Here is an 18,106-nt window from a genome sequence, read left to right on the forward strand (position 1 = left end):
AAACAATGCAGAGTGAATATTGCAGCCACTAGCTTCGATGACTTGAATAAAGGTCATGTTCATTTACTTTTTGAACCAATAGGCAGACTAAGACCAAATAGGAAGAAAATAGGTTGGTGGTGATGACTTCACATTTGTGCCTGCCAGGAATAGTGTTATTTACTTAACTTTGAATTATATTCCAAGTCTTCCCCTATGGTAATATAATTTGTGCCATATTTCCAAATATTAATTGTACCATGGTTAAAATTTGCATTTCCTTAACTGTGTTGGTTTGTGTATTTTGAAATAATTATAGGGTGGTCCAATTATTTGGTTTAAATAGTCCTGTGCACATCCTAAGGCTTAATTACCATGAATAAATCAATCTCACTTCAAATCACTGGTTGTAACTGACAAACAGTTTTAGCTGTACTTATGCAGTGTAAGGAATTCAACGGGCAACCTCGGACTTTAAAATTAACCGTTAAAATAATTGCTTTCAGGTAGAAATCTGTTTATTTAGGGTCATTTCTTTTCTTTTTTGGCGGAGAACCTGCAGTTTTACCCAGTTAAAAGTTTGGTATTATTCTTTCAAGACAGCTCAGGACCAATTCTTTTTTACTTTGCTTACCACAAAATACTTTTGTTTGTATCCTGAAAAAAAATATTTAGGAAAATCTTGGGACTTGTTAAGAATTAGTAAAATAGATTTGGGTCTTCGTTCAGCATTTTTTTTTTTAAGCAATAAAGGAGCAATCAGGGCAATATTTTGGCTAATTCCTTAGGAAGATGTTCACTAGAGGAACATCCTCCCCGCACCTCCTCCTCCATCGTATTTACTGAGCGACAGGGCAAAGAGAATTCGTGGCGGTTGGCACTACTGCCAACTTCCAGCTTTAATCAGGTCAGTTTACATCCAACCTTTACAAGGTGCTCCAGAAGCAGAGAAAGAGGAGTCCCTGCGCAGATGGGGTCTGTTTGTTTCGCCCGGGTGGGCGCGTGTAAGGGCGTCCCGGCGACTTGGACTGCCGCTCCCAGTGGCTTCACAGGGCACGCGCGACAAGTGGAGCAGACGCTACACCCGGCTAATTAGAGCCTCCAGGACACGCCCTCGCAGCCCGCCCCGCTCGACTCTGCGACGTGGGCCGAGTCGTGGGGCGGGGATTAGCTCGATTCAAATTTAAAGCGGGACGTCCGCGCGTGGCCCAGCAGGTGCCTCCTGCTCGTTGCCAGCCGAGGGCGTTTCCGCCCCCACCTGCACACAGGGCCGGAAATTACCTCGGAGGGGAGCGGCCCCTGCTTTGTCGCAGTCAACTGCGAGGGAAGCCTTAAAGTGCGGAGCGCCGGGACGCGGCTGTGGAGCGCTCGCTAGTTTCTCACGCGCGTCCTCGCTGTGAGCCGCCGTGCATGCAGCCCTTTTACAATACCGCCGTGGAAATCCCGAACTCATCCGGGAGGGGAATAACACGGAAGACGGGAAGACTATCAGAAGACGTAAACAAACACTTGACACACTACACCTTGGGGTAAAGCAGCGCTCCCGGAGAGGGTGAAGAGGCGCATGCGCCTTCCACCTCTCAGGCGCGTGGAGAGAACTGCGCGTGCGCACAGCGGCACGTAGAGGGTAGAAAGAGAGAGAGAAAAAAAAAAGGAAGAGATGATTGGCAGGTTGGGGGGCACTTTAGATGCCTGAGGGGGGGGGTCCCTACAGCCTGGCCGCGCGTGCGCAACGCGCGCGCAGGGGGGGGTGGAGCTCTTCCAAGAGGGCCGGCAGAAAGCAGTGCCGGCCTCGTGCGCCCCCTGGCGCGCGCCTAGGGAGAGGAAGGAACGGGAGGGTGCAAAGAGGAGGGAGGAGGCGATTAGGGCGGGAGGGGGAGGGGAGCGGGAGCGAGGGAGGGTTTATCGACCGGGCGATTTTGGTTAAAATATTCAAAATGGCGGACGGAGGAGCAGCGAGTCAAGATGAGAGTTCAGCCGCGGCGGCAGCAGCAGCAGGTAATCATTACAGCATTTTACATATTCATATTCATACTCAACCCCGGCTCCCGCTGCCCCCCCCGCGACTTAGCATAATTTATTAGTACTCAGGATTATTATAATTAACGGCGAGGAGATGGGGGGCCGGGAAACACAGCCCCCTCTGGGCGCCTAGCGGAGGGGGAAAAGGAGCTCGGAGCGGCCGGGCGGAGGGGGAAGAAGACCCGGGGCAAAGGGGGCTGTGAGCCACCGCGCTCCTCCAGCCCCCGGCCCACCCCGCCGCCGCGCCGGCCCGCCCGCGGGCACCGGCCCTCCTCCTCCGCCGGCCGCCGCCGCCTCCTCGCACGGTGTCCGAATCCGAGCGGGTCCGCGGCGGGCGGCGGGGCCGGGGCAACGGGAGAGGACAATAAAGACATTTTACATATTCATAGCTGCCGGGCTTGCGGGGCGCGGCGAGGTGCGGGCGGGAGACCTGGACGGGCGGTGGGGGGCGCGGAGGGGCCAGAGGTGGCGGCGAGCACAATGCCGGTGGGCGGCGGGGCCCGAGCGAACCCCGGCGGCTGGACACTCGCGCGGCGCCCCCAGGATTGGGAGCCTGCGCGGGCTCGGGCTGGGGGGACGCTGCTCGCTGCGGGGCGCACCCGGGGAAGGCGCCTGACCCGGGCCGTGCGGGGGGTCCGCGTGGGGCCGACCCCGGGGGTCACGGCCCGGGCCCCTCTGCCGCACCCTGCTCGTGCCCGGGGCAGCGGCCTGACCCCAGCCAGTCTGTATCTGTGGTTAGGGACAGCGTGGCGTGGGCCCTGTGAGGTGGCCTTCGGGTTGTGAGCCCGCTCTGGGGTCCCCCGGACCCTTTGCAGGCTGGGCTGGGTGGGAGGAACCCTCGGGGAAGTTCCCCTCCGTGGAAATGGCTTCGGTTGTCCGTGTATTCCGGGCCCGCACCCAGAGGTCCCCGCTGCCATGGGGCGCGGGACAGTTGGGTTGGAGGTGCTCGTGGGGTCTGGTCGCTTCTCCGCTCACATCCCCACCCCCCTCTCGCGGGTGGCCCTGGGGTCCCTCTCGCTCCGAGGTCCGGGAGCTCTCGGAGGCCATCCGAGAACTGGACCGTAAAGGATTGCCCTCCTGCCCTCAAAGGGCTGGCCTGACAAGTTGATTATATTCTAGATTTCTCCAGTCCTGCGGGGAGTGGTGGCTAGACACGGAGATCCCCCCTCCCTGACTGAGTGTGGTGGTGCTTTCTAGCTGCGTGCTGGGTCTTCTCTACTTGCTTCTCATTTGAATAATGTCTAATTCAGGGAGGTTTATATTCTTGAAATGGCCGCCTGGCTTTCCCCGCCTCTCATGTTTAGTAATTCAGACCTTTAATAACAGCCACTCACAGCCCAACGCCGTGTTTATATTTTACATTCGCCCCATGTGCTTTTGTGGTTCGATATGCTTCTTTTTTTTTTTCCCTTCTCCTCCTCCTTGGCAATCCACAGGGCTCTGAGATCAAACCCAATCTGTGCTGGGAATTCAAGGAGAGAACTAGGCCTGGACTACCCCAGTAGTTGCCTAGGCCTTGTTCTCTGCTGCTTGATTTATTTACTAATAACCAAAGTGACTCCCCCACTAACTGCCACTGGAGTCCCCTCCTCCGCAGGCAAAACACATCCTCTTGGGGCCCTTCCAGCATAAAAACAGCTCCGAGCTAAGCATCAGTTCTGAGGTTGGCTTGTTTTCTTCTAAAAGGAGTTTATCTTACAGTTTATAGTATGTGGACTTTACTTCCAGTTTACTGAGGCTTCTGTGAGCTATTGGTTTAGTACAAATAGAGGACTTTGTTGTGGGAATAGTCCCTCTCTTCCTGAGTTAAACTTTCAGGATATGGAAAGATTTGTAGTATTTGTGAAACCGGTAGACTTTCCTTTCAGGAGCGATGGAGTAGCTGGGTATTTTAGAAAGTCCAATTGACAACACTTGGATACTTTCTCAGCAGGGCTGCTTTTCCAGTTTCTGCACCTGCGAAGGGAGGCCGGCATTCTTGTGCCATCCCTGACATAGACCTGCCCGTTTTAATTGCAGCATACAGAAAACAGAAATGGGGTTATGTTTTCTTTGATCATGGTTAAATGAGTGAAAATAGAAGAGAAACAGATACATTGTGTTCACACTGATCTTGGAACTTGCTTAGCTTGCCGGCCTATTGCTTTAAGGTGTCAATTGATTTTGTTTTACCTAGGCTTAGGACAATTGGCCTATGAAAACCAATTAACTTTTTCTGTTTAGAGAAAACAATAATTTTGATTTCTGGTTTCTCCTGTAAGAGTTTTGTTTTTAAAAAGGTAAAAAGGTGTTGCTTTCTAGGGGAGGTGTTTGAGGAATCACGTTAATGTGTTAAGCTAAACATTAAACCAGTGTGGTGAATATATGAAGACATTAGACTTAAAAAAAAACTACTTCTCACAATTTTTTCCCCTTTTTTCACATTCAGTAGGTAGGCCCTGAATGCAGTAGGGGGAAAAGGTTTTCATGAGAATGTTCAGGTAAATAACTGATTCAGAGCACTGGAGCATGAGGTTGGATGAACAAAAAGCAGCAATATGATTTCATGCCTTAAATAGCATATGTTTTTGCACCCAGTTCCCAAGATGTGGTCAGACTGATGATGTCATTGGACAGAGGACAAGGTGCAGTTAATGTGATTTATTGTCCTGAGGTGAAGTAGAGCAATGGAACCTCTCATAGGGAAACCATTTATCTCTGGACAATTTCCTTTATAGCTGCAGTTTAACCACTGCTGGGGCTCTAGGTATTTTATCCAAAAGGATAAAATGCACATTACATTTTACAAACAAAGCTCACGGTTACAGTTGTGAGCTGGCCTTTTGTTTCAGTTGACTTCAGACGGGGAGCATGGATCTAAAGGGTACTTGTACTGCACATACCTGCTGTTTTATGTGGGTTTGTTGTTGCTGTTTATAATCTTTCTCTTATTAGGAACTATTTCTTAATCACAGTATGGCTCAGGCTTGTGGAATGACCATTTGCTCTGGACCCCATTTTAATGACTAAAACCAAGTTGAAGATAATGAGGGCATTATATTTTTTAATGTTAAAATTATAGTTTTTAAAATAAGGTAAAACACTTATGAGAAAGCTTGTGCTTTGAAGTAGCTTTTAAAGAATATAGGATTTTTTTGGATTTGTCTATACATGTTTGTACATTTACTATGAATGTTGTTTTTAAAAACTCTTTTCAAAGTGGTGATTTCCATACATAGTTTTTGACATAAAATTTTCTAAGCATTTCTTCTGTTTCTTAATAGTCATCTTAAAGAGATGGTTAAGGTTTGGGAAATGTGACAGGAAAGGCTCTTGACTCTTGGAGCTGCTCTATGAGCTTAGTTTAGGTTACTTTGGAGCCCATCAGCCTCCAGCCTTCTAGACTCCTATTGCAGTTGTCAGACAACTTCCCTGTACACGTTTCTAGAAAATCTGCTGTTACTTTCTGGATTTGCCCCACCCATTAATTATAATGGAACTTTTGAATTAAGGTCTTTGACATTTATGAAAGCTGACCAAATGTTTTTCATTTCTGAAGGATTTATGTCTCCAAGTCTTTACTGTAAAAGTAACTTTTAATCTTCTCCCATCATTTCACTTTTGATTTATTTTTGTTGACAAAAAAAAAAAAAAAAAAAAGCCACTAGTCAAGGAAAAGACAAATGGTGGATGTTCAGTTGTAATGCTGTAATGCTTTTTTTCATATTTTAAATCTATTATTCCCTGCATCAATAGGTACTAAATAGCTAGAGAAAGAAAATTGTTTCAGTGCTGCCCTACATTGAACTGATTGTTAGTATGTATTTAATCATTTCATCAGTAGACTTTGGAGTAAGCTTAGGGCTCAGAATGCTAACCTTTATTTGCCAGGTCACCAAGACATGCACTAGAGCCCTGACTATCACAGGCAAGTGCTTTAAGGTACTGAGAGTACTTAATGTTTTTCATTTAAAATTGCAATATTTGAATTGTTTCTTGAATCTGTGTTGCTTGATCTTGGTAAGTGTGGGATTAAACTCGGACTTTTCCTTTGTACTGAGAAGACTGTGGTCATGTGCAGTGGCACTTGCCCTCCTCCTCCTCCTCCTCCTCCTCCTCTTTGTCCTCGTATTTTTAATGTTGGAAACCATAGACGTTTTTCCTAATGGAATTATTTCATTTGGAACCATTCAAGTAACTTTCACTAGAGAATAGAATAAAACAGATGACACATACCCAGTCTTGGTGCTAAATATCTGGACAGACATATCATTTGTCATAGAAATCTAACATTAGGTATTAGAGTGAAAGTTGGGACTTGGCTCAGTGACATGACTCTACTTAAGTTTCTCTATTCTTCCTGGATTAATTTTTGCTTTCTTGGTGGTTTTGCTTTTATTTTTGATATTGGGATTTGTTATATAGTTCATGCTAGCCTTAAACTCTCTGTGAGTTAAACTTCACCCCCCACCCCTTTTGTAAGAAAACTCTTTGGTCAGAATTTAATTAATTGTTTTCCACTATGCCATCTAAACAGCTCTTTTTGAGTGGTTAAAAGGTAATAATTACAGTTCACAAAGAATTGCAATTTCCTTATGCATCTTTCAGAAAGTATATTATTGATATCTCCATTTTGTAAATGAAAACAATTGAGCAGATTTTTAAATAAATGCAGTTTAATTTTTTACACTTTCTGTCTTAAACTGACAGTGCGTTAGCGTGGGTGCTTTTGTATGTTTTACACAGCAGCTTTTTGTGTAAACTCTTGCAGGCTAACGGCAGTGAGCATGAGCACAAGCGGAGCCCTCGCCTGATGGATTTAGACGTTAAAGATGAGAATGGCTTTGAGTTTCAGAACTTTTGACTTGAACAAACTTGTTGCATGCTGTGTGTGCTGTTTACAAAGCTTCAAGTGTCTTTATTATTACTACTAGTGATTACTGATTGAGCACTGATAGGTTGTCTTTATATACTTAGTGACTGCCACAGCTTGTTTCTTTTTTAATAATTTCACTCTTCTAAGCATTCATTGTTGAGTAAATTTTACAAAACTAGTAACTGAGCAAAGGAAGATGTAAAAGATTCTCCTTTGAAGTGCTGTCTAGAAAGTTTATTTAGGGATATTCACTTAGGGAAGATACAGTGTATTCATTTTTTTAAAAAGATAAAAAAGCACCAAATTAAGCTCTGTGAATGCTTGTAGTAGTTTTACTTAGATGATAATATTGAAAAGAAATCACAATAAGTATAGTTTAATTTGCCACATGATTTATTTAATATTTGTAACTTATGGTTTTTAATGTTGGAATCAGAAATAGTTAATGAAATTAATTCAGCACAGTAATAAGTTTAGATTTTTTTTCCTTTCCTGGTGAACTTTGCATTAGAAAGTATTGACAGGAATGTCTGGGAAGTAAACATTACTTTATGCATATTATGATATTTGGGTTTAACATGTTACCTTAAGCAGTGCAGTGCTTATAGTAGCTTTATGGGAGTGTACTTTCAAAGAGACCAATCTGTGTGTTTCCTTGGTTTTGTACATTTTAATGGTACGGCTAATGAAAAAAATGCTTTTTTGCCGATTTATACTATAGCAAAGTATTGCAATGACTCTTTAAACATAATTAACATTTCTTATCTTATAGAAATATATCTGTTGTGTACCTCATTTCTTTTTTTCCTTGTGTGCAACAAAGGAGGTATAAGGATGTTATAGAAGGGTTGGTATTGCTTACTGAAGCAGGGAAAATCTAAAACAATGCACATAATTGTATATTAAAATATGCAACATAATGAATATCAGGAAAGAAATCAGGGTGTGTTCAAGTTTGAATTAATCAAAACATCCTAGAATGTTATAGCCGGAAGGTAATTTAGCTGTAGCTTTTACTTCCCTATGGGAAAATATTCCTCAGTTTTTAGTAACTTGTTTACCAGTCACTCAAATGTTGACTAGCAGGGGTTGAGGGATGGTTCAAATAGTAAGGTGTTTGATGCCTAATTCCAGCACTGGGTGGGTTTGGGATAGTGGTGGGGATAGGGTTATTCCTGAAACCTGCTGCAGGAAATGAGTGAGCTCCAGGACAATAGAGATTTTGTCTCAAAAAACAGAGTCACTTCCAAAGACAGTTTGTGTTGATCTCAGGCCTTTACACACACACATGCAACACCACACATAGGAACTTGTGTAAGCATGAAAGAACAGATTTCTGACTTTCTTTTGGTGCTGGAGATCTGAGCAGGTCCACTTTGTTTTACTACTGCGCTGTGTCCTTCTGCCCTCAACTTTGGGCATTGTAGCCTCCTACCCCACCTCATTTGATTTATTGCTGTCAGCCAGAGGAGGCTTCAGGTAGATGCGACTTTTCTTTTTTCCCTGAAGACAAGGTCTCCCAGTGTAACCTTAGACTGTCTGGGATTCAACAGTGAAGCCTGGACTGGTTTTGAGCTCTGTTTAAATCCTCCTGCCTCATCTTTCTTTGTGTCGGCATTTCAGAGTCTGCGAGAGAATTTAGAGCAGTGATTTTTAACCTATGGTTGAGACCCCTTTGAGGGTCAGACAACCTTTTCACAGGCCACCATGGGACAACACAGAAATTACAATTTACAACAGCAGGAAAATTACAGTTATAAAGTAGCAACAAAAACGATTTTATGGCTAGGATCAGCACAACATGAAGAACTGTGTTAAAAGATTGAAGCATTAGGAAGGTTGAGGACCACTCACTGCCTTAGGAGGGAAAGGCAAGGAAGGAAGGCCACTGCAGAGGAGCTTGTTGTATTCAGGGTTATGCTGGCTTAGGAGAGTAATCAAGAGGCGTAGTCCTCTACTGGGAAGCTGTTAGAGGATTGACTAAGCACTGGCTATAATTAACTTGATGGTGTACAGGTGATTTGAAATAGGGGGAAATTGGAGTCATAGAAATAAGTACACAGAAATTGAGGTGTTGGGTTTATTCTAATTGCTGTGAGTGCAATCATGATGCTTACATAGTAAAGCAGTTACCTGCCCTCCAAGGCTTTCAGTCTAGTAGCAGCGTAATGGCACAGGTAAACATGTTGATGATGAGAGGTTCAGTTGTATGACACACAAGTTGGACCTTTAGAAAAGATTCTGCCCTGTCTTGAAATTAGGAACTTTTACTTCTGACCAGTGAGTTTACTTTTAGTCTTGTGGACATAGAATTGTCTAATTGGCTTAATTAACAAGTTAATTCTTTCCAATCAAATACAATGCTCACACTAACTTAGTAACCTGAAGGGAAGCAAGTGCATAGACAGTTATGATGTACATGTTTCATTTTATGTCCTTGCATATATATGTGCTTTGTGTTTTATGCGGGCTATTTCCTCTTAAGAAAGGCAGGTGTAAATAAAATTATCATAATCATGACATAATGATAATGTCTGTATTTTTATAGTGTCTTAATTTTTATAGCAGCACCCTCATTTTCATTAACTCAGATAGCCTTACTGACAAGTATTATTATGTCCATTTTATAGTTGAGTAAAATAAAGGCCAGATAAAGTGACTTTCCCAAGGTCCATGTGTTTTAATAAGCACTAAGTATTGTGGAGAACAGGAAGGTATAAAGCCAGGGTTGGAGCTTTATCAATAAGAACTTTAAATTCATGTGAATACTTTACTTTGGTTCAAAAGTTTTTTTTTGGGTCTAAAGTTTTAATGTATTTTGTTTGCTAAGCAGCAAGGAGTCAGGTTTTAGTTGTTTTGAATAGTGCCCTTATTTTAAAATGTTTCAAAGCCAGAATCAAAGGGTGAATTATCAGGATTTTGAATTTGGCTTATCTGAAGGAGATTAGAATTGTAAACAGATAGAAGTAAGGAAGTTGGGAGAGGGAAAATTAGGGAAGAATTCAGTTAAAAATATATTTTTGTATGTATGTATATGTGTCTGCATAAGTATATATGTGCACTATGTGTGGTTAGCAGCTCATCAGAGGCCAGACAAGAGTATTACACATGGATCCCAGCAACTGGAGTTACAGGCATTTGTAAATCATCAGGTAGATTGCAGGAAACAGAACCTGGGTCCTTTGCAAGAGCAGTAAGAGCTCTTAAACTGCAGAGTCATCAACCTAAGAATTAAAATTTCAAACACACTTGACATCTTTTTGGGCAGGTCTTATTTAAGTTCCTTTTGAAAATTGAAAAAAATGTGAATTCCATGGATGATAAATATGAATGTGAAGAGTGGTTTCTGCACATGCTGTGTGTATGAGAATTGAGCATTGACATCTCATTTTGACTTTGCCACTGACATTTGTGGTTATTTCTGTCAACAATAAAATAGTGATAATGACAGTGTTGGAGGAATTCTGTGGGGAGGAACAAATTGACAGCAAAGGCACTTTAAAGTACCGTAATAGTTTTTCGTAGAGGAGCACCAGAGGAGTTTCATTACTTGTGCTGCTGCAGAGGAGGGGCAGCATTAGCTGTGGATGGCTTCTGTGGGTTCCTTATTGAAGGTTGCGCATTTCTATGTTCAGCAGCCAGTGCCCTGGGAAAGAAGTGTGCCCTTTCAGTGCTCTGACAACCTTTGCAATGGAAGTGCTGCATTCTGTCTTTTAGTGTACCTCTTCCTATACACTTTTTACTACTTCCTTACAGAGCCTCCAGCAAGGACACAAATGGAGTTTAAATGAAGTTTTGATTTTAGAAAAGTTACCCTTGGGGAAACGGATGGCTGTATTTTATCTTGAGACTTTTCCTGGTTCCTTCTCGTGATCCCCTACCCTAATCCTGGCATTCGGGTTGTTCTGAGAGCCTGTGCAACATTGCCTGTGCCTGGGAATGCTGTGGAATGTGGAGTATAGACAAAGGTTCTTGTAGTTGAGATGCCCGTGTTCCACATCATGGCCTAGCTGTGTAATTGTGTGATTTTAGGATGTTATTTAGTGGACTTAAAACATTTTGTGTGTTTTAAAGTATTTTAAAATCTAAAATATTTGAATATTTTAAGAGGAGCTTCACACTCTTTAGTTTATTTTTATCTTTTGTGATGTTGGGGATTGAGCATAGTGTTACTGAAGGATTGTACCACTGAGCTACATTCCCAGCCCAAATCTCACACTGTTATTTTTATTTAAAACTGGTATTTTTATTTAAAACTCAGCAGTGGGGCTGTTCTGTTCTTCCTGATGTTCATTATGAGCAGGGAGATTGGACATTTGTCCTTTCCTTTCTGTTCTGGTTATGGCCCTAGTCCTTCAGCAAGACTTAAAAGTCTTTAAGGGTGGAATCTAAAAAAGTTCCATTTTGTTTATATGAAGGGTCTGTCACCTGCTTATCTTTAGGAACCTGTCTATTTATAGCTTGTCACCATAAAAAGCTTCTTTTTTTGTCTGAACTCCTGTCCTACTTTCAAATCCGAATTTAGTACCTAATTTGTTCATTTAGCTAATTCAGTGCTTCACTGTAGACAGTCTTGTTTTCTTCACTAATTGATTATATAAGTAAATCTTGTCTCATAAGAAGTGAAACTCAGCTGTCTGGATGGAAGAAATGTGTTGCTACTGTTGTACGTGTGGTTTATTTTTATTTTTGGGAGGTGGTTATTTTGTTTTTGTTTTTCTATTAAAAGACTCATCTGTCTTAAAAAAAACACTGAAAACAAGAACAGTTAGCATATAGTGCTTGATTGATTTAATGGATTCTAATTCTTGCTTGATATGAGCAGGCCTAGCCTTCACCTGAGATTCTAGCACAATTGAAGTCTAAAAACTATTTTATAAAACTTTACAGTGATTTGATAGCATCAAATGATTACTTGTTGCGCTTCAAGATTTATTGCTTAGAATGTCTCAAATGATGGTTCTCAATTACTATACTAGAGAGAATGTCTGGGGGATGTAGCTCATCCTACTAGAATGTAAATGAACAGGGTATACATTTAGCATGAATTGTAGTATTCAGTATGAGTGTGAACAGGGATATAATAAGCAAACCTGACTGGTCCGTCTGCCTCCATTTTATTCTGTAAATTCAGAGGTACTTTCACTCCTTGCCTTGAACTAGAGGTAGTGTAATGTTGATACAAGTACCACCTCAGCCTTAGAGCTCATCATGTTGGAGAACTCACACAGTAACACTGTTCATAGCAGTTCATTGGTAAAGTGTGTGGGCTCGTGGTACCATGGAAATGTAAGGTAGCTGCTTCAGTCTGGAAGAGCAGGTTAGAAAGGGCTTTCTGAGAAAGTAGTATTTATGGTAAGACATAAGAATGAGTAGGAAATAGTCAGTTCAAGAATTGGTTGTAGGTAGTTGAAAATTGGCAGGAGGGATTGAAAATGTTCTAAGCAAAAAGAATAATACATACATACACATGACTGAAAATTGCATTTTCAATATTTTCATGATCTTTATATTAATTTTAGTCACACTGAACCTGAAGTCAGGTTTTGTGACAGTTTCTATACATTTTGACACAAATGCATTGATTTCTCTAGCAATGATTGTATCTACAAAGTTTTTGCTACTTGGTGTACCAAATGCATTAACCACAGAAACCCTGTTGGGGAATGAAATGCCGTCCCTGGACTTCAGATGACAAACTAGGTTAATGAGGATGAGTGGCATATTCCAGTGTTGGGTCTATTTTAGTGGTTTCCGTAAGTTAGTAAGAACATAGTGTTCCCTTGGGCATTGACTTCTGCTTCAAACTAGTTGACTGAGGAGTTAAAGCGAGAATTGGGGGCTTTCTGAGTTTCTGCTTGTAAAAGGTCTGTATTTAACAATTTTATTTGATTCCCAGATCCAGATCCCGAGGTAGGAAAAAGTTAATTGTATTTTTATTTTTGAGAATAGGGTCTTGACATATCACTGCCCTGAAGCACAACTTTTAGCTTTGTGTCTTTATCTCTGTCTTGCTGTTTAGAGACATGGACCCTTGATTACCAAATGTATGTAGCTTTCAGAAATTTCCAGATGATGACTATTAAAATAGTTGGAAGGGATTAGTATGCAAATTGTTGGTACTAGTAACCTATGAATCTTGAGCATTTTTTAATTCTATAAAGTTAAATAGTGAACTGTTTGTGATGGCCCAGTCATAATTCCCATGAAGCTGAGGCTGGGGAGCTGCAGAGTTCAAGGCCAGTCTGATCTGTGTAGTGAGAACTCACTTCAAACAGACAAATAAGCAAACGAATAAATAAAATCAGCTAAGTTATTAACATCTGGATCATTTTAAATTGGGGTGTGTCGTGTGTGTCTTGTGATCTGGTTGGTGAGAAAGAAAATTGGGACTTTATGGTTATATTATTTTAACATTTTGAAACATTTTAACGTTTTTTATATGAGTTGTAGTAGAAAATTGCTATGGGGCAAATCCTGCTAAGAAAAAAAATATTTACATTTCTTTTCCCTTACCAAACTGCTACTAACCCTGGGGTGTCACTTTCATTTGAGGCGTTAGGACTGTTGGTTATTTTTTATGGTGAGAAATCAGCTATTTAATGACATTGGTCCCAGTTGTGTATACCCTACTTGGGTTGCATTATTTATTTGCTATACTGTTTATCTCTGAAAACTTTCCAGATAGCTCACAATATTTCGTTGTATGGAACAGTTTATTAGTCTCTTTTACTTTATTTGTTTTAATGTATATTGGATTTTCCCCTCATTGTTGTGGTAAAAATTTTATGTATAGTGTTTTGTATTTTAGGACAAATTTTGGTGGGGACAGTAATACTAACTGTCCTAGCCTGGTATACATCAGGGCTGTAGGTTCCATTGCAATACCACAGAGTAACAACAACAATAAAATTCTTAAAATAGCTGGAAGACACAATTATAACAAACTTAAAGATTAAATGGTTTTTATTTGCAGTTTTAGATTTGGGAAATGTTCTTTAGGATGGTGTCAGTCTTCCAATGAGCTGAGGAAAGAGGCTTGATGTTGTAGGCAGAAAAGGTAGTGGATTTCATTCTGATTTGTTTTGATTCTCAGGGACAGGTCCCTTGCCTCCCATAAATTATGTCTAATAGAATCAATCATATACATTTAAAGATGTTAGTGTCAGGACTTAGAGGATGGTACCAAATCATAGTCTTTTTTTCTTTTTCTTTTCTATCTTTCTTTTTTTTTTCTGACTTTTTAAGACTAAAACTCCATGTAGTTCTGCCCATCCTGCAACTAGCTATGTAGACCAGGATGGCCTCAAACTTACAGAGATCTGCTTCTGCCCTTGCCACTGCCTCTGGAGTTCAGGCCAGCACTACCATGACCAGCCAGCTGGCTATTTGTAGTATTTATGTCAGTTTCTCCACTCTCTCTAGTGTAGTTAATTATTAGTCTTTTGGATTTTTTTTCCCTGATTGGTTGATGAGTATCTGAATCTTTTGATTTTTGTAGTTTTGCTCTTAAGTTGTGCATGACAAATTTTTATTTTTTTGTGTGTTTTCAAATGCAAAACATTTATTTTTATTATATTACAGCAGTTTTAACCTTTTCAGAGTACTTGTAGTTTGGTTGAAAAGTTTTTAATTTTCGTGTGTGTGTGTGTGTGTGTGTGTGTGTGTGTGTGTGTGTGTGTGTGTGTACTCACACACAGGCAAGTGTAGGTATACATATCCACCCTATGCATGTAGGAACCCTTGGAACTAGGAGAAATTGTTGAATCTCCTGGAACCAGTATTACAAACAATTGTAAACTGCCTGATATGGGTGGTGGGAACTGAACATGGGTCCTCTGAAAGAGCATCAAGTATTTCTAATTACTGGGCTATCTTTTCAGCTCTGAGACTTCCTGAAAATATATGACCTGAAATACTACCTCTCCACGAGGGCTCACTTTCCCTCTGATTGCCCAAAGTTAAGTTATTCCTATACTTTGAAGAAGCAACTTAGATTTGAGAATTGAGCTGAAGTCATTATATCACTTCTGGTCAAATACTGGTAAGTCATGTAATGTATCACCCCTTTATTTAGAGAGGGGTTAGTTGCAGTGTCTGAGTAGGGATGGGTCATTTGTGGTGCTGTGGTCCTGGAAAACCATACCTTCACAAAGAAAATGTTTCTTTTAATAGAACTAGAGAGAGCATACATTTTACTCTGTCTAAAACATTTATTCAAATACTTAGGCAGGAGGAATGGAAAAATAATGCAGTTTTGGCAATCTAGTCCTAATTGTAGACTACCTAGAACTGACAGGCTCATTCTAAAATCTTTTCCGTATTGACCAAACTGGAGCCTAACCTCCTAGCAAGCTTAGGGTTCTCTGGAGCATAGGAATCATTAAGTGGGAGGAAGATGTTCAGTTTATGGGTACTGGTGGCTCTTCAGTGACTGGAGTGTGTGAACTGTATTTGACATACAGCAGTAACAGCTGAGGAAAGTCCAGTGGTGGTGAGGTAAGATAATAATTGTGCTGAATGAGAGGGCCATTACAGGAAGAACATTACAATATTCTTGCATGTTGTACATGTGAGATGCCTATCTAGACTGCTGCTGGGTTGTTTAAAGAGATGAGAGAGAGAGGTCAGTAGACAGATATCTCATCAGTAGGTTTATTTCCCTAGTATTTGTTGGTGGAGCAGCTCAGATTGAAACAGGTCACATTAACAGTCTTGTTTCCTGGTTGTCGCCTTTTGGCAGTCTTATCAGGTAGCTGTTGTGTTTTCTTTTTCCATCCTCTGTTCTTTATTTACCCTTTTGAGTAAACCTGTGGAGCAGTGGGTGTATGAAAGGATCGTGTAACATCAACCACGCAGTGAGCTTCACTGAGTTACTCTTTCATTTTGTACTGCTGGACAACTAATTTGTTTTTTGGTTTTTGTTGTTGTCTGAGACAGGGTCTCACTATGGACCTCTGGCTGTCCTGGAAATGGCTCTGTAAGAGCAGGAATGCCTGGAACTCACAGAGATCCACCTGCTCCTGCTTCCCAATTGCTGAGATTAAAGATGTACACCATCACCACCTGGCTAAGCCAAATTAATTCCTAAGTTATCTGGCTTATTCTCCATTCTTTTCTTCGGTCTTAGCTGTTCTTCCCCTCCCCCCTCCTTAATTAGATGGGAGTTAACTGGTTTGGGGTCTCTATCTTTAGATGATATATTCTGAAATTTGTCTGCTGACTCTTCACATAACTTTTCCTTGAATCCCTTACATTAAAGAAAATTATCTATGTGTTCTTTTTGTCTTCCTCCTACAAAGTTAAAGTTGTTTGTAGAGGTTCATAATCACTGTAGCAAGATAGGCAAACTAAAAACAAACTAAAATGCCTGTTATCAAACTTAATATTTATTAATAATAGGGCAAAGATACTTCTCTAGACTTCATAATGGATGGTGTAGAAATGAAAATATAATCAATTTATGTCCATAAAACTTGAAACAGTTTGCAAAGAACACAATTCCTGGCACTATGCTGAGAAGAAATGCCATAAATAAGACCCCATATGATGACTTAAGTGGTGACCTCAACAAGTGGTTCCAGTGGGTGTAATGACAGTAATGAGTTTTATATGGCAGACCAGAGCACCTTTGAGAAAAGCAGCTTTGTGACAGACAGGGAGGTTGCGTGAGAAATACTAGAAACAGTCTGAACTGAAAGAAGAAAAAGGTTTAATAATTTGGATGGTGGCACATGCCCTTTGGACATCTTCCCCAAATATTTCCTTTATTCACAGTGCAGCAGTACTGGCATAGTAAAGAACATCAAGGAGCACTACCAAAGTAAATACTGAATTTGAAATCGCTCATTGGTGCTTGTCACTGAAGACAGAAAGTTAAGATGATTATATTGGGCAGTCAGATGGCATTCGAGGGTACTACTGTATTAGCAGACTAGTTGGCAGGCCTGATTCCCAGAAACTCAGTTTTTGTCAGTATAGTTGCAAAAAATTGACTCTTGCTTAACAGTATACATGATGGAAAGGAACATTGCCTGTTTGTGTTAACCTTAACCTATTATGAGAAATGTAGTTGTGAAGTCCACTCGAATTCTTAGCCATGGTGCAACCCATTACTTTGCTTTAGACTAAAAGATAAAGGATAACCAGAAGAACTCCTTAGTGACTCTTCTAAGTTGACGGTTTTGACGATCAGGATATACTGCTCAGAGTTGGCTAGAGCACAGTACTAGGTACATTCTGAAATTGTTCTTTTGGAGTCTCTTTCTTATTCTTAATGAAATCAAACTTCCCCCTAAAAACATTCCATTTGTCACTGACGGGAAAAGGTTAAGAAGTCTGCTTAAAGTATTTTAAGTTAAGGATAAGGTCATTAATTATTTGCATTATTTTGGGCCGTATAAGAGGGCCAAAAAGGTACTGCCAGGAAACAAGACTGTTAATGTGACCTGTTTCATTCTGAGCTGCTTCACAAATATTAGGGAAATAAACTTACTCATTTCTGTTTGGTGTGCTATCAAAATGCCATTAACTCCCAGTTATAATTAATAGGAACCTAATCTTGTATTTTTGTGTTGTTTTATTCCAGTGAAAGCACATATGTAAATATGCTGGTCATTTAGGTGACAATTCAAGTGTAATTCTAGCTCATGCTGTGGGTACAAATATATAATGAACTACTGTGATGGCTAAAATTCGGCTTTGTAGTCACACTTGATACTCACTCCCCTCTCTCTTATTTTCATCCTAGCAGGTGCTGGGAATGTTAGAAGCAAAATGTGTAGCCCCTGAACAACAATGTCCTTTGAAAAATGATCACTTTAATGCAGCCATGAAAATGTCTTATCATTAAACTAGAGTTTAGGAGCTTGGAATAATTGAAATTGGCATTAGGTAGAAGGACCAGGTGGTTGGGACAGTTAGCTTATTTGAAGGAGGAAAATTATGTCCATTTCACACACTGCACACAAATTACTTGCGAAGGGATTAAAATTTAAATGTTCAAAGGGTAACAACAGTTGACTACAAAAAGAACAGGAATAAGTTTGTTTTATAGATCAAAAGGCTTCTGACATGACAACACCCCACAGGCCATAAAAGGAAAAGATTTAGCTGTGTACAGTATTTAAAGTTGTATCAGATTCTGCAGATAAAATTAACATAATAAATAAATGGTAGAAAATATTGGCTTATATAAAAGATTGAAGATTAATTTATGTTAAAATACAAGTACTTTTTAACATTGATAAT

General features: G+C 40.8%; 1 protein-coding gene across 1 annotated transcript in view; it reads left to right on the forward strand.

Annotated features, from left to right (window-relative positions):
- Positions 1–1,916: 1,916 nt before the first annotated feature.
- Positions 1,917–18,106, forward strand: part of POU2F1 (POU class 2 homeobox 1) — a gene marked incomplete at its 5' end in the record, with an annotated part of 124,288 nt that continues 108,098 nt past the window's right edge. The window contains 1 exon segment of the mRNA XM_080916178.1: positions 1,917–1,977. Coding sequence (XP_080772304.1) covers positions 1,917–1,977 — 61 coding nt within the window.

This window comes from Micromys minutus, assembly GCF_963924665.1.
Source record: "Micromys minutus genome assembly, chromosome: 1".
Lineage (NCBI taxonomy): Eukaryota > Metazoa > Chordata > Mammalia > Rodentia > Muridae > Micromys > Micromys minutus.